We start from the raw sequence: 15851 nt of genomic DNA, 5'->3' as shown, positions 1-15851 counted from the left end.
TAGCTTTACTCGTCCCAACTCAGTTTTACACCCCATACGACAGGGGCTGGTCTTTTATTCCTCAACCCTACGGTGCTTTGCACACAAGCATAGATTGTTATGTGTATGTGTAGTTTTCTGCTAAATTTGTAGAAATAAATGTATCTGATTAGGAAAGTGGATAAGAGTAAAGTTTTATAGAAGAAATGATAGATTTAGGACCATAGTTACCAAACCTGGGAACTAAGGGACCTTATTTAAAAATACAGATTTTTAAATCTGTATATACTGAATCAGTCCCTCTTCTGTATATACTGAATCAGATTTTCCAGGGAGTAGGAATTGGAACTCTTTGTTTTTTAAGGAAGAATGCCACCTCTTCCAGGTGATTCTTAAGTAGCCAGTCTGGCATCTGGTGTTACCGGATTTAGGCAACATGGCTCTAGCGGTAAGTGGTGAAGGACTATGCCAAGGTAATGGACATTCACAGACTAGAAAGCTTTTTTTTTTTCTTTAAACACTATAAATCGCTTAAGATGACAGTAGGCAACCATGAAGCTGTTTCTTTTCATCAGTCATAGAATTTATGAGACTCAGTGTCAACATCACCCACTTTCCCAGTATTTTATGGTATTTTTTAAATGACTGATTAAATAAGAGTAAAATTAATAGATGAAGATAGTTGATAGCTACTTCTGATTGAAAGTTGTCTGGCTGCCTCAGGAAGTAATTTTGTCTGCTATTTATAAAAAAGAGACAATCTTTTTGTGAATAGCTATAGTGAGATATAATGCACATATACGATTCACTCTTTAAAGTGTACAGGTTGTTTTAGTTTTTATTATGTTCACAGAATTGCGCGACCACCAAAACCAATTTTGGAACGTCTTCATCACCCTCAGAAGAAACACTACCTTTTAGCAGTCACTCCCATTTCCCTCACACCTTCCTATCCCTGGGCAGCCACTGATCTCTTTTCCATATATAGAATTGCCTGTTTTGGACATTTTATGTAAATGGAATTGGACAATGTGTGCTGTTTCATGACTGGCTTCTCTCATTTACCATCATGTTTTTCAAGTTCATCAGTGTTGTAGCATGTGTCAGTACTTAGTTCCTTTTTATTGCCCCAAAGTATTCCATTGTATACATTTACCACATATTTATTAGTCCACTCATTAGTCGATGGATGTTTGGGTTGTTTCCACTTTTTGGCTACTGTGCTATGAACATTAGTGTATAGACTTTTGTGCGGACATACATTTCCGTTTCTCCTGAATATACATCCAGGAGTGGAATTGCTGGATCATATAGTAGCTTCATGTTTAACATCTTCAGGAACCACGCAACTGTTTTCCAAAGTGACAACACTATTTTACATTTCTACTAGTAATGTGTGAGGGTTCCAGTTTCTCCACATGCTCACTTTATTATCTGTCCTTACAGTTATAGCCTTCCTAATGGGTGCGAAGTGGTATCTTATTGTGGTTTGGGTTTGTATTTCCCTAATAGCTAATCGTGTTGAACATCTTTTCATGTGCTTACTGGTCATTTATAAAGTCTGTTCAGATTCTTTGCCCATTTTTCAATTGGGTTATTTGTCTTTTTATTGTTGAGTTGTAAGATATATACATGTAGTATTATGATTAACTATATATAATTTGCAAATATTTTCTCTCATTCTGTGATTCTGTGGGCTTTTTCACTTTCTTGGTAGTGTCCTTTGAAGTACAAAAGTTTTTAATTTTGATGAAGTCCAGTTTATTTTTCCATCTGTTGCTTTTTTGTTTGTTCATCTTTTGGTGTTGTAAGGGACTTTGCCTAACCCAAGATCATGAAGATTTACTCTTACGTTTTCTTCTAAGAGTTTTGTAGTTTTAAGTCTTATATTTAGGTCTGTGATTCATTTTGCATTAATTTTTATGTGTGACCTAAAGAAGAGGTTTAACTTCATTCATTTGCACGTGCATATCTATTTGTTCTAGCACCATTTGTTGAAAAGACTGTTCTTTCCCCCCATAGAATTGTCTTGGCATAAAGCTTTTTTTTTTAGAGTGTATTTTATTATTTATTTTTGGCTGCGTCAGGTCTTAGTTGTGGTACACAGGATCTCTGTTGTGGTGCGCAGGCTCCTTGTTGCAGCGCACGGGCTTCTCTCTAGTTGTGGCACGTGGGCTCTGTAGTTGTGACACGCGGGCTCTCTAGTTGTGGCCCACGTGCTCAGTAGTTGTGGCATGCAGGCTTAGTTGCCCCGCGGCTTGTGGGATCTTGGTTTCCGGACCAGGGATCGAACCCGCGTCCCCTGCATTGGGAGGTGGATTCTTAACCACTGGACTGCCAGGGAAGTCCCAAAGTAATCTTTTTTAATCTAAACATATTTTTTAGAAGTATTTGGAGTGAGAAAAATTCAAACACAAAAGGATATTCTGTGAAAAGTAAGTCTCCTTTCATCCCATTCCCCAGTTTTTGGTTATCAACCTGGAGGCGACTTTTAAAAATTAATATTTATATATTCTTTCAGAGTATATATTTTATACACGTACAACCACATGTGTCTATAAAGACTGATTGAAACCAGAGTTTGGGGTACCTGGAATTATACTAATATAGAAAGATGTATAGATGAGGACTGATGTTTTCTGGGCTCCGAGCTTTCGCATTCTCCTCAGTTGCTTTACTGTGCGTTAACATTTTATGTAGCTCCTGGAAATGAAGTGCCTTGTCTCTTTCCTTCTCCAGACCTTCATTGTAGATTCTTTCTCAGTTATTCAGTTGTAATATCCACCTCCCCAAAACTGAAAAAAAAACAAACAATAAAGCAGGCTTTAATCCTTTTCTACGTTATTATTCTGGTATTTATTTCAGGGAGCTTCTGATAATTGGAGGTGTTGCAGCACGGGATCAGCTCTCTGTTTTGGATAATGGGGTAAGTTGTACTTTTAATTTTTAAAAAGTAACACTATGTGTTGTCATTTTGGCAATATAGTTCTGCTGTGTTTCAAGAAAAGTCAAATGAGGCTGAAATTAAACAAGTTCAAAAGAGTGTCTGTATGTTCAAAAATATCTTACGATTATGCCTTTTCTTTTCCCCAAAGTGTACAGCATAGTAGTTTCTTCCAAACACCTCATGCAAAATTCCAACATATGTGAATTTTTTTTGGTTTATCTTTTGAGCACCTGCGAATTTCCTTCGCATTTTCATGCATTTAGTTATTTCCTCTGGGGATAATTGAAAAAGAAGCAGCTGGAGTTAAGAATAGAAATAGAGATAAGGTAGATTGCAGAGAAGGTAGTTTTGGCAGTGATCCTTGGGAGGGCTGAAGGATGGTAAGGCAGTGGTTCTAGTAGGACGGGAGATGAGTTCAGATTTGTGTAAGGGGAAGTCTTCAAGGCTGTGCTGTTACCGAGGACGAAGCTCGGACTGTGATCCTCATTACTGGGGAAGAAGTTTGGGAAACTCTTAACTGCCTGTCAGTTCAGGTACAGGTAGAACTTCATAAAATATTTTGTATGTATGAAGTAACTTTGTCCTTACAAACTTCTCTTTCATTTCCTTCCCTAAACATTTTATCATTTAATCTAAACTGCTTGATACTGAGTTACGGTGAGCAAATATGTCCTCCCCTCAGTTGCCTTGGTGCTGCTGTCAAATGAAATTTCAGGCTGAATGGTTTTGATTTGACTTGGTGTGGCATATCAAGAGCAAGGAATCACTACTGTACTTAATACTATTCTAAGATAGTAACATAGCTTTGTTATGTTCTTATTTGATTTGCTATATTTTAATGGTTATAAGAGAGATTTAATGTGTTCATTCCCTATCTTGGTTCCTCAAACCCCAATTCATTTTCCACGTAAGTTATTAAGTTTCTTAACTTACGTTGTCCAGCTCCGGAGCTTTTAGGGAATTCGATCTGCTTTTGCCAGGCAGATCTAAAATTTGGTACTGGCTGAAGCTAATGGCAAAGTAAAGGGAGTGTTATTCCATAGCTTTCCTGGCAGGATTCAGTTCCATTCTATTTAGGGGATGTAATATATTCTCTTTCTGCTCTTCCTTGCATCTTACATTGTCTACTTCTGTTATCTCCCACCATCCTCTGGCACCCTTAGCCCTGTGTTACGTCTTATGCTGCAGGCAGAAGTCAGCTTTGGAGTCAGAGGATAGAACTATGTAATTTTTTTAATCTTTTAAAGTTGCACAGTTATGCAACATGTGCAGTTAGGCCTGAAGAAGTGGTTGGAGCCATTATCCAAGTCATACAGCTACTTCTCTCAGGCTTTTCCAGTTTGACTTTTTGTTTTTAAACCTGAGAGACCGAGTTTCTGTTTTCATGCTGACCACCTGCTGAAATTGAGAAGGGAGGAAACTCGCACAGTGGGTTAGAATCCTTTGGTAAAGAGACGTTACCCATAGAACCAGAATGGTATTGTATTCATTGCTGTGTCCAGCACAGTGCTTGGCACATAGTACATTCTTAATACATTGAGTGGGTTTTATTTTCAGACAGTATTTTCTAGATTGAACTGAGACTTGCTTACAGTTATCAACATAGTTGAAACAATAGCTTCAGAAATGTCTTCCACTTTTTATGGGAGTTTAAATGCCTTCTACTGGATCAAATTAAAAGTCCATTCAGCACAGTACTTTTTCAGTTTTTCAAGGGGTGAGATATTGAAGTAATGAGACTATAGTGATGAATTTGTTAGGAGATAGTTACGGTTTTAGTCTAGAGTGGAGACCACAAGTGAAAAAGAAGTCATTTTTTATGCCTGTTGATAAAGAGTAGAAGTTTTGAATTGTCTGATTTATTGAATGATTTTATATAATACCTTATTGTGCTCACACACATACCTCCATATACACACTTTAGAAATATTTATCCTTTATTGATTACCTTCTAGAAATGGGCCAGGCCCTGCTAAGTGCATTACATACATTTTCTCATTCGATTCCCACAACAGCCCTTTGTGATGGTCCTCTTCCGCATTTTTACAGATCAGGAAGAGGGCTTATACCAAATATTAAGTAATTTGCCCCAGATCTTACAACTCATAGGTGGAACTTACTTCAAAGCCTATGTTCCTAATCACTATACCATGGACTTGATTAAAAGGTGTGTGTGTGAAAATGGAAAATGTGGTTAATTGGGTGTCCTGGCATTGGCGGCTCATACTCTCTTTGTAGATGTCTTAAAATTTTTATAATAAAAAGCTAAATAAAACTTGTTGTTACTTGAATTAGACCTTTTCTCATGTTTGGACTTTGAGTTTGAATCCCAGTTGGGGTACTTACTAGCTGTATCATCTAAGTTCTTATGACTTTAGAATTCTAAACTTCAGTCTCCTCATTTAAAAACAGGACTAATAATAGTAGTGTTTTCCTTAGCGGTAACGTGAAATGATATAATACCTGTAAAAGGTTAGCACAGCACTTGTTCATTATAAGCACTTGACAAGTAGTCATTATTGCTGTTTTTCCTGGATTAGGTCATCTTCATTATTAATTATAACCAAATTTATCAAGCGCCTGGCACACTGGGCATCAAATGCACTACATATCTGATCTCTTAATTATCACAACCGTCTTGCAAAGCAGAAAATGTTACCCATTTAAAAAATGAGAAAATTGAAACTAGAAGAGATTAAGTAGCTTGAGGTCACACAGCTGGGTAATGGTGGAGCTGGGATTTGAGTCCTGGTTTAATTTCAGAGTTCCTATAAATTCATTTGATTTTTCACTTGGAAAACAAATTTTATATACTAGACTGTCTATAACAGGTTAAAATGTTACAATCAGTTGCCAGAGTCTTCGCATTAATTTCAAAGCAGGTATAAGTTTAATAATACAGCATTATCTAGAACTCCTGTTTCGCACATTTACAGCTGACTATGACTACTTCAATATGCATGTTTTCATTGTAAGTAGACCATTGTTGGTTGCTATTCTAAGGTGATTACAATAGTTCTTCAGTTTTCTTAAGGTGCTTTTTTTGGATATTTTTTAGGTAGATATAGTTGTTGGCACTCCGGGAAGACTGGATGATTTGGTGTCAACTGGAAAGCTGAACTTATCCCAAGTTAGATTCCTGGTCCTGGATGAAGCTGTATGTTGAAATATACTCATGCTTTTAAAAAAAAAATTTGCTTATGTTTTGGGGGATAAAATATGTGAAATGGTGAAGAAAAAATACAATTTAGTCATGATCCCAATCCCTAGAGAGAAACATAGTTACCAGTTTGGTGTATTTTCATTCACTGCTTATATTTATAGTAAATACTATTTTATGTAGTTGCAATCAGGCTATTTAGAATCTGGGAAATCTTTTTTAGAAAAATATGGTACATAAGTATTTCATGTCATTATTTATGAACAATTTTTAAAGGCTGTCTAATGGTCTCTCATATGCACACTTCGTGGCTTATTTAACCACCCTTATTACTAGACATGTAGGTTTGTTTTGTACTCCAAAGAGTTATCTTGTTTGTACATAACATTTTTTTTTTTTTTTTACACATTACAAATTACATTAATATGTTTTGGGCTCTTGAGATATAGTTCCAAGTTATTTTCAAGATGAGGTAGTTTTTCAACATTGAAGGTCTTTGCTTTCTCCTATTAGAGTCTTATTCTGAAGGAGATGTGGGAGTTATTAACTCTTGTATTCATTTTAGAATACCAGAGTATGGTTTTTGAGTTATTTATTGTCAGCTTTTTCATATTATAGTCACATGGGCTTTAAAGTTGAATTTACAACTTACCTTTAAATATCCAGTAGAAAATAATTACTTTGAAAGTATGGAGATATGTATGAATTAGTTTCTTTATCTTATATTTTGCAATTGATTTAGAAAAGAAAGATTTAGATACTGATTACAAAACTTATGTTCTTCTTTGCTTCTTACGCAGGATGGGCTTCTTTCTCAAGGTTACTCTGATTTTATAAATAGGATTCACAATCAGATTCCTCAGATTACCTCTGATGGAAAAAGACTTCAGGTATGAAATAACCAATGCATCTTAAAATACATGTAGACAATTGTTACGTATTCATGCTTACTTTTTTTGTTTTACATTGACATTTTAGTGTCTTCTGATTACGTTAACTGCTGTATGAAACATTTTCTTCATTAACTGATTAAGTAGTACACACAAAGGAAACAGTCTTATGAGCTGCTTTTAGAAATAAAGGTGAAGAGAATTTAAGGAAATTACTTAGGTGTAACGGAAGACTATAAGTAAAAAATTCTTAATCGTTGTTTTTGTTCTCTACAGAGCATTTAGGGTTTATATTCAAGACTCTGAGCACTGCTTCCTCTTTGAAGGAGAAATGTCTTGAACTGTAGAAAAACAGTTATTTCCTTAGTAATTATTTCTTAAAATATTACTCTTTCTCATTCTGTTTTCTTAGGAAGAATTCAAGAGGAGAGGCTTTTAAGAGAAGGGGACAAGTTTATGGCTTTAGATTTTTAAAAACCTTTTCATTTTACTTAGTTTTTGTAGGACCTTGAGGAATAGATGGCATGATTTCTGTGGCAAGTGAGGGGACTGAAGCTCAGAGAGATTAACCCGCCCAAAGTCACACCACTAGTTGTTGCTACAGAGTCAGGTATTGAACTTGTCTTAGATTCCAGGCTTAGCGTACTTCGTGCCCCACATCTGTATTCATATGCTAGAATCATTATTATTATAAAAGCTTATCTAAATTTTGGTTTTTCTATTCTTAGGTGATTGTTTGCTCAGCCACTTTGCACTCTTTTGATGTGAAGAAACTGTCCGAGAAGATCATGCACTTTCCCACCTGGGTTGATTTGAAAGGAGAAGATTCTGTTCCAGATACTGTCCACCATGTTGTTGTCCCAGTGAATCCCAAAGCTGACAGAATCTGGGAAAGGCTTGGGAAAAACCACATTAGGGTAAGTACTTTATAACGTTCACATTTGTGTAGAGTAAAGCATTCATAAACTAGTTTAACCTTGAGCTCTTCATGATGCTTAAAGCAACCAGACATTGTACCTTTAAGAAAAGAGAAGTCTGGCACGTGGACCAGAAGAGCTTAGGTCTGTTAGGTATGGAATAAGTGATGGGCTCGTACTTTACTTTTCTCTCTGTATAAAGTTACTTCTGTAATCATCTTTCTTGACATAGGTTTTGTAAATAAATAGGATTACCTGTGTATATCTAGGGCTAATTTCTGATATAATGATTTCCATTTTTAGTAGCGTTTTAGAATCTTCTTGATGTGCCTTATTTTTCTAAATACCAGTTTCATGAGTCCATCATCTCACTTTTTCACCATTGTTAGATTTACCTTTATATAATAAGGGTATGCTTATTCTAAATACACAATGTTTTGAAAACCACCTTCGATTTTTTATTATTATATTTAAAATTGATTAGCCTTAGACCTATAATTAATAAAGGGTTTTTCTGGGCTTCCCTGGTGGCACAGCGGTTAAGAATCTGCCTGCCAGTGCAGGGGACACAGGTTCGAGCCCTGGTCCGGGAAGGTCCCACATGCCGCAGAGCAACTAAGCCTGTGCGCCACAACTACTGAGTCTGCGCTCTGGAGCCCGTGCTCCGCAACAAGAGAAGCCACCCTAATGAAGAGTAGCCCCCACTCGCCGCAACTAGAGAAAACCCACCTGAAGCAACAAAGACCCAATGCAGCCAAAAATAAATAAAAATTAAAAAAAAAAATAATAAAGGGTTTTTCTGAATCTGAAGAATGGTTTTGCCTATAGATTATAAAGGTGTATGTCTGAAATGCAATCTAAAGTTAGATACAGTTCTCCCTTTATAAAAAGGTACCTGTTCTGAATCATTACTTAACCCTTCCCCACTTCTGTTTTATCCTTTCCTTTTGACAGACTGATGAAGTACATGCAAAAGATAATACAAGACCTGGTGCAAACAGTCCAGGTGAGTTAGAAGAGCCAATAAAATGCGTGGAAGGATCTTGAAAACGAATTGATCTGTTGCACCGAACGTGTGCCCTGTCTCCTCTCATGAAGGAACAGGAAATCTGAAAATACAAGGAACAAAAATAATTTAAAAATGGGGGGAAAGCTGATATCAGTCAGCTTAGAGGAATATTAATCACTGAATTTAAGGTGTTAGTCTCCTGGCATCCAAATCACAAATACTTTGGATTATACAGTTCTCATTTTTCCAGGAAGCCAGCAAATTTCTCTGGCTACAGGTTGTATTTTAGCCCTGGATGCCAAGAGAAATGTCATGTAGATTCTTCATATCTGGCAATTGGGTAACAAAGGGACATGTCTTTAGCTACCACCCTGTGAAAGATACAGAAGTGATCCTGAGATGGTTCTTTTTGTGTGTGAGTGTACAATTCAGTAGCATTGAGTACATTCCTACTGTGCAGTCGTCACCGCTATCCATCTCCAGAACTATTTTATCTCCCCATACTGAAACTCCATATCATTAAATATTTATCAATTTTGAAAGAGCCTAAAATTAATTGAGTCAATGAAGATACTTCTATGCAGAATTGAGACAGTTTGTATCAGGTACATAATATTTCAAAGATATATGAAGATGCAGCATGATACAAGGATAGTGTTTAGAGAACCTAGAAGAGATCTGAAACCCGTTAGGCCACATGTCTGATATCACATGTCTCAAGTGGATCATTGGCAAGGGTTAGACTGCATTTTGTTCATAGTTGGATTCACTGGTAGATTTTTAACAAGTATCTAAAAGGTGAATTATCTGAAATTTTGATTAAAGACAGTTCCTTTGAACTCAGATTTATGTGTAGGTCCAAATTTATGAGGTGTATGCTCAGCCAGCCTTATTGTTGGAGAGGGGCAGACACTGATAGTCAAAATAATAATGTATCAATCATCCCGCTGTTTGGGAATGCATTTTATAAAATAAAAATTTTTTACTGCCTCATATATTTTTCCTTGTAAAAGTTTTGCTTCGTTTTTACTACAATTAGAGACGACTAGAGAGACCTTAGAAATATGTTGGATTACAAAATTAAAATTTTGCATTATATGATTGTAGAGTAACTATAGCCCAGCTTCACACTGAAAAATAGACATTTGGAGGATGGCAACTAAGAAGTTACTAACTAGATTTGACGTAAAATATTTATTTCATAGAATGAAGTTTGACCTTTCTGGTGTTCAGATTGATTTAGAAAGTACATTTATTATTTTTTAAAGAGGTTAAAGTAATTGAGTAAACATTTATTGAGCATTTAGGGAAGTTAATGCAAGGCAGAATATGATTAGTTCTCAATGAGAGGTAGGAACAAAGTTTTGCTGTGGGTATGTATTTCTGTTTATTTGTGTGTGTGTGTGTTTGTACATGTGCATTTTCCCTTTTAAGAGGTATGGTTATAGGTGTTTTGGTATCCCATAAACTGGCATAAAAAACATTAAGAGAAACAAAAATAAATGAGCAAGTGAATTATCTCACCATTTCACCCTATCTTTTTATTTCTTGGTTTTGTCTATAATACTTGTATTAAAGTAGAGTTTTTTAGGTGAGTGAAGCAGTAAGTCTGTAATTATGTGTGTTCATGACAATTTCAGATTAAAATTCTGTGTTTTTTTTTTCGTTGTTATTGTGTTACTCAAGAGATGTGGTCTGAAGCTATTAAAATCCTGAAGGGGGAGTATGCTGTCCGAGCAATCAAGGAACACAAGATGGATCAAGCAATCATTTTCTGTAGAACCAAAATCGACTGTGATAACTTGGAGCAGTATTTTATGCAACAAGGAGGAGGTAATGTTTCCTCACTTGAAATAAATTGTGTTTATTTTCTCACTTAATAGATTGTTAGTCTCATGTTGATGCAGTGTAGCGTGGATGCCCAGATTTTAAAGCAAGGATGTAGGAAAGACAATGAGATCATTTTCCACATAGGTACAGTTTCACTACAGTGAAGATGAATCACAGCATTCCAAGGCCCTTATATCATTTGGAAGAAGGGTAACGTTTTTGATTAATGTTAAAATTTCAAGTGTAATCATTAAATAATAGAATGTATATCTTCTAAATCAATAACTGAGAAAAAAAACCTTAATCTAAAAAACAGGTAAGAAAGGAAGGGGGGAAAAATGAGAAAAAGCAGAGCAGTTGGAAATTATAGAGTAATGACGGCTGGTGGAAAAATCTGAGCGTATGGATAAACACTATAGTATTTATCAGTGGACTGAAGTCTTCTGATGAAGAGCATAGATTGTTAGACTGGATAAAGTATAGCTGTATGTTGTTTACAAGAAACATACCTAAAACCTGAGGACGTGGATAGATTGAAAGGGAGGGGAACGAAAAAATATATGTATGTGTCAGTTAAAAGATTAATTAAAAGAAAGTTGGTCTAACTGTATTGATGGAGATGTCATAGACTTTTAAGGCAAAAATATTACTAGAAATAAAAAGGGTCACTATGTAATAAAATATTCAGTCTACAATGAAGATATAATGATTATAATTTTATGCTCCTCATAATTAATGTTAAAGATATAAACTAACCTGAGAGAATGTTCAGTATAATCAGTCATTAGAGAAATGCAAAATAAAACCACAATGTAATACAATTGTACACTCAGGGTGACTAGATCAAAAATACTTAAAACACCAAATTTTGGTGAGGATATGGAGAAACCGGAGCTCATACATTGTTTAAGTACAGTCACTTAGGCAAAAGGTCTTACAGTTTTTTATAAAATTAAACATTACTGTCTTATGGCCTAGCAATTCAGCTCCTAAGTATTGGCTCAAGATAAGTGAGAATATATATTGAAGAAAGATGTGTGCAAGATGGTCATAGCACTTCATTTATAATGGCCCCAAACTGTACACTAAGAGGCCATTAATAGGAGAATGGCTAAACAAAATGCAAAATATCTGTACAGTGGAATACCTACTACTCAGCACTGAACAGGCATGGACTGCTGATGGGCCCAAAAATGGTGGGTGAATCTCAGAAGCATTATGCTGAATGAAAGAATTCTTACACAAGAGTACAGGCTGTATGATTCGATTTGTGTGAAGTTCTAGAAGAGCCAGAACTAATCTACGATGAGAGAAAAACCACAACAGTGGTTGTCCCTAGGAAGGTGGGAGTGTGGCTAACTGGGAAAAAGGGCGTGAAGGTACTTTGTGGATGGTATTCGTGTTCTGTATCTTAATAGGGCTTTGGGCTACGTGGGTGTATGCATTTGTCCAAGCTCAGAAAGTGTACCCTTAAGATTTGTACGTTTCCCTGTATGTAACTTTAACGTCAGCAAGAGAAAAAACCTGAACAAATACTGCACTCTAGTTAATGATGTGCATGTTGAACTGTGTACTGATACCTGCAGTTTACCTTGAAATGCTTCAAAAATATAAAAGTGAGTTGATAGAGGGATAGAGGGATGGATAGATATGTGGTAAAGCAAGTATAGTCAATGTTAATGGTTATTTTTACTTTATCTATTTTCCCAACACTTATTCTCAAACATATAGCAAAATTGAAAGAATTCTCACAGTGACTATTACTACTCTGGTCTGAACTGCACTGCTTTTTGTTACTGCGTCTACTTGAAGACTTTCTTTTTTAGGATTGGCTACCACTGCACTTGCCTCTAAAATACCACTTCTCCATCCTTCCAGTTTGCTGCTTCTAATCTGCTTTGGCCAAGAAACCAGATAACTAAGTTGTTTAGAATACCTCGAGGAGGGCAGGCTTGTGGTCGCGGTCTTTTAGTAAGGGCATGAACTTCCTGATGCCTGTTTTGCTTCTTCCAAGAATAATCTCTTTTGTTTACTTTTTGGTTCTTCGCTTTACATGGGTTAGGTGAGGTTCCCGGTGTACGCAGAAACTACCACTGCAGTTTGGGAAAGGTTACTTAAAATGTCCTTCAGAGCGAATCAGTTTTAGTGCCCGTGGAGTTCATTTTAAGGGTATTTCACCTATGACAGAAATTGTGTTAACCATGGTTTATGACAAGTTGGGGTATAGATCTCCGTAGAATTATACCCCAGCTGGTAGTCTGAATGTTACTGGTTTTTTTGACATAGTCTTAGTCGTCACCTTTTCCAGGGTTAACTGTTTAATGTGCTTTTCACTAGGACCTGATAAAAAGGGGCACCAGTTCTCATGTGTTTGTCTTCATGGTGACAGAAAGCCTCATGAGAGGAAGCAAAACTTGGAAAGATTCAAGGTACTGATACTTAGTTGACTGCATTTCCTTCAGACGTAAGAGGGGAGTTGTATCTAGTTTTAATCAGTTCCAGTTGATATTGTTACAGCAATTCTTGTCCTAGAAATTACAAAATACTTCTGCCCTATTGTTACGTCCTCATCACAGCAGGGCTTTGTCATCTTTACCAGTCAAACGGTAAATTACATGTTCTCCATCAGCACAACACTACTTGACAAGAATTTTCAACTTAAGGAAGTTTTAGTTAAATTCTTTCAGGTAGATATTTTTAAGAGACGTATCATTAGATAGTTAAATCATGTCTGTGAGCCTTTTTTTTTTTTTAATAAATTGTAACAATACCCATAGGGAACTTAATTTGTAGATTCAGACAGGTATCAGAATACCTGTTTTGTAGAATGAAATATATTTTGAATTATTTGGGATAGACTGTCACAGTTAAGTGATTTCAGCTCATGAACAGGTTGTATAGCTTTTGGTGTAGATGGTTTGGGCTGAGCCATATAGAACTCAAGGTCAGTGGCCGCCACCCACAAGCATTCTCATCATTTATCACAGTGTGTTTACCCAGCGTATAGTACAAATATCATTTCTCTCAGACCCATAATATGAAAAAAGGTAGGAAGTACTGGGCTTAAAAATTTTGGATTATGTTTCCATGCTGAGCATAATTGGTGTGGATGTTAAAACATCACAGCGGGGGACTCCCCTGGTGGCACAGTGGTTAAGAATCTGCCTGCCAAGGCAGGGAACACGGGTTCGAGCCCTGGTCAGGGAAGATCCCACATGCCATGGAGCAACTAAGCCCGTGCGCCACAACTACTGAGCCTGTGCTCTAGAGCCTGTGAGCCACAACTACTGAAGCCCGTATGCTCTAGGGCCCGCATGCCACAACTACTGAGCCCATGTGCTGCAACCACTGAAGCCTGTGCACCTAGAACCCGTGCTCCGCAACAAGAGAAGCTCCCGCAATGAGAAGCCCGCGCACCGCAACAAAGAGTAGCCCCCGCTCGCCGCAACTAGAGGAAGCCTGCGCGCAGCAATGAAGGCCCAACGTAGCCAAAAATAATAATTAAATTAATTTTTTAATTAATTTAATTAATTAATTTTAAAAAATCACATGGCCTCATTTCAGCATTTATGCCACCCTTCTCTATCCTTGCATTTTGTTGGACGAGAAGTCAGTATGCCCCTCACCCCCTCCAAATCTCTAAGCTTGCTGTGCCTTGCAGCACAAATGACATCTGATGGCTAATTGGTATATTCTTGGTGAGAACACCAGGGGCCCAGTCTCTTTAGGATTTTATCTGTTGTCACAAAAAGTGTAACCTTGAGGTAAAATATCTAGTATTCTGAATTATTTTAATACAAGGGTAAAAGTAAAGCTTATGTTTTTTACATTTTATTCTGTCTTATGTTTTGAATTACCAGTCAGGATCTCTAAAGACGAAGCCAAATTTTAGCAATGGTTTAAGAACTTTTATGTGAAAAAAGCAAAGATGAATCCAGTCATTCATTTATTCACCTTAAATGTCATATTTCAGCAAATTACAACTTAAAAGTGCAATACTTGTTCCAGTGAATTATGAATGACTAGACCGCTAATATGATACGAATACATTAGTTGTTAGAGGTCGCATTTAGTGGAAAGATGGTATTTGTGGGGTTTTTTTTAGTATATATACTAATAAGGTCCTTTCTCTCCTCTCTGTTCTCTTTAGAAAGGAGATGTAAGATTCTTGATTTGCACAGATGTAGCCGCCAGAGGAATTGATATCCATGGTGTTCCTTATGGTAAAAAGAAAGTTTTTATGCTTGCAGTTTGAATTTTATGGAATTCAAGGGAAACCATTTAATATGTTTGAAATACTCAGAACATCAAACATCACATATGTTTGAAAATTTTAGGAACTATTGTCAATTGGTAGTAATTGCTTTTGTTTACAGTTATAAATGTCACCTTGCCTGATGAAAAGCAAAACTACGTCCATCGAATCGGCAGAGTAGGAAGAGCTGAAAGGTACTCTGTCATTTTTTTTTTGTCCTTTTTAAGCTTCTGTGCTTCAGGAATAAAGTCTAATAAAGACTTTTAAAATCTTTCAGGATGGGGCTGGCCATTTCCCTGGTGGCAACAGAAAAAGAGAAGGTAATCTTTTCAGTGCTGTATTATGCTCATTGTTTGTGTCGTCATTTTAGATGTTGGAAATGAAAGCAGTTTGATTTTTTCATTTACATTGAATTCAGTTGCGTATGCAATATAAATGAACTTTTTAATGGCATCTTTTTCTCTTCATTCATTGAATGGACGACTAGTAGAATGAAATTTAGAAAGGAAAAATATGAAATGTAATTTTCCCTAATAGCTTTCATATAATTTTCAGTGAAAAGTATTTAAACCCTCTCTGGCATCATGCCATGGTAGACTTTTTATGGGAGAGAGGGTTAACTTATTATTTTGATATAAATTGATACAATAATTTGATACAGATTTACAGAAAAGCTGCAAGAGTAAGGAACTCCCACACACTCATTCCCCAAACTACTTGTTCATTTTGCTTTTTGCTCTTTGCTTTATGGTACTGATGAACCTAGTGGCAGGGCGGGAATAAAGATGTAGACGTAGAGGCTGGACTTGAGGACACTGGGCGGGGAGGGGCGAAGCTGGGGCGAAGTGAGAGTAGCATCGACAT

The 15851-nt window shown here is 36.5% G+C and overlaps 1 protein-coding gene across 1 annotated transcript in view; it reads left to right on the top strand.

Moving 5' to 3' along the window:
• Positions 1-15851, top strand: part of DDX1 (DEAD-box helicase 1) — a 33750-nt gene that overhangs the window by 15904 nt on the left and 1995 nt on the right. Inside the window, exons 14-23 of the mRNA XM_030844455.2 lie at positions 2845-2905; positions 5985-6083; positions 6887-6976; positions 7705-7893; positions 8848-8899; positions 10589-10735; positions 13070-13161; positions 14883-14955; positions 15109-15181; positions 15265-15307. Coding sequence (XP_030700315.1) covers positions 2845-2905; positions 5985-6083; positions 6887-6976; positions 7705-7893; positions 8848-8899; positions 10589-10735; positions 13070-13161; positions 14883-14955; positions 15109-15181; positions 15265-15307 — 919 coding nt within the window. The remainder of the gene's footprint in view (positions 1-2844; positions 2906-5984; positions 6084-6886; positions 6977-7704; positions 7894-8847; positions 8900-10588; positions 10736-13069; positions 13162-14882; positions 14956-15108; positions 15182-15264; positions 15308-15851) is intronic.

This window comes from Globicephala melas, chromosome 12, assembly GCF_963455315.2.
Source record: "Globicephala melas chromosome 12, mGloMel1.2, whole genome shotgun sequence".
Classification (NCBI taxonomy): domain Eukaryota; kingdom Metazoa; phylum Chordata; class Mammalia; order Artiodactyla; family Delphinidae; genus Globicephala; species Globicephala melas.
Note: the sequence above shows the minus strand (reverse complement) of the source record. Positions and strands in the feature narration are given on the sequence as shown.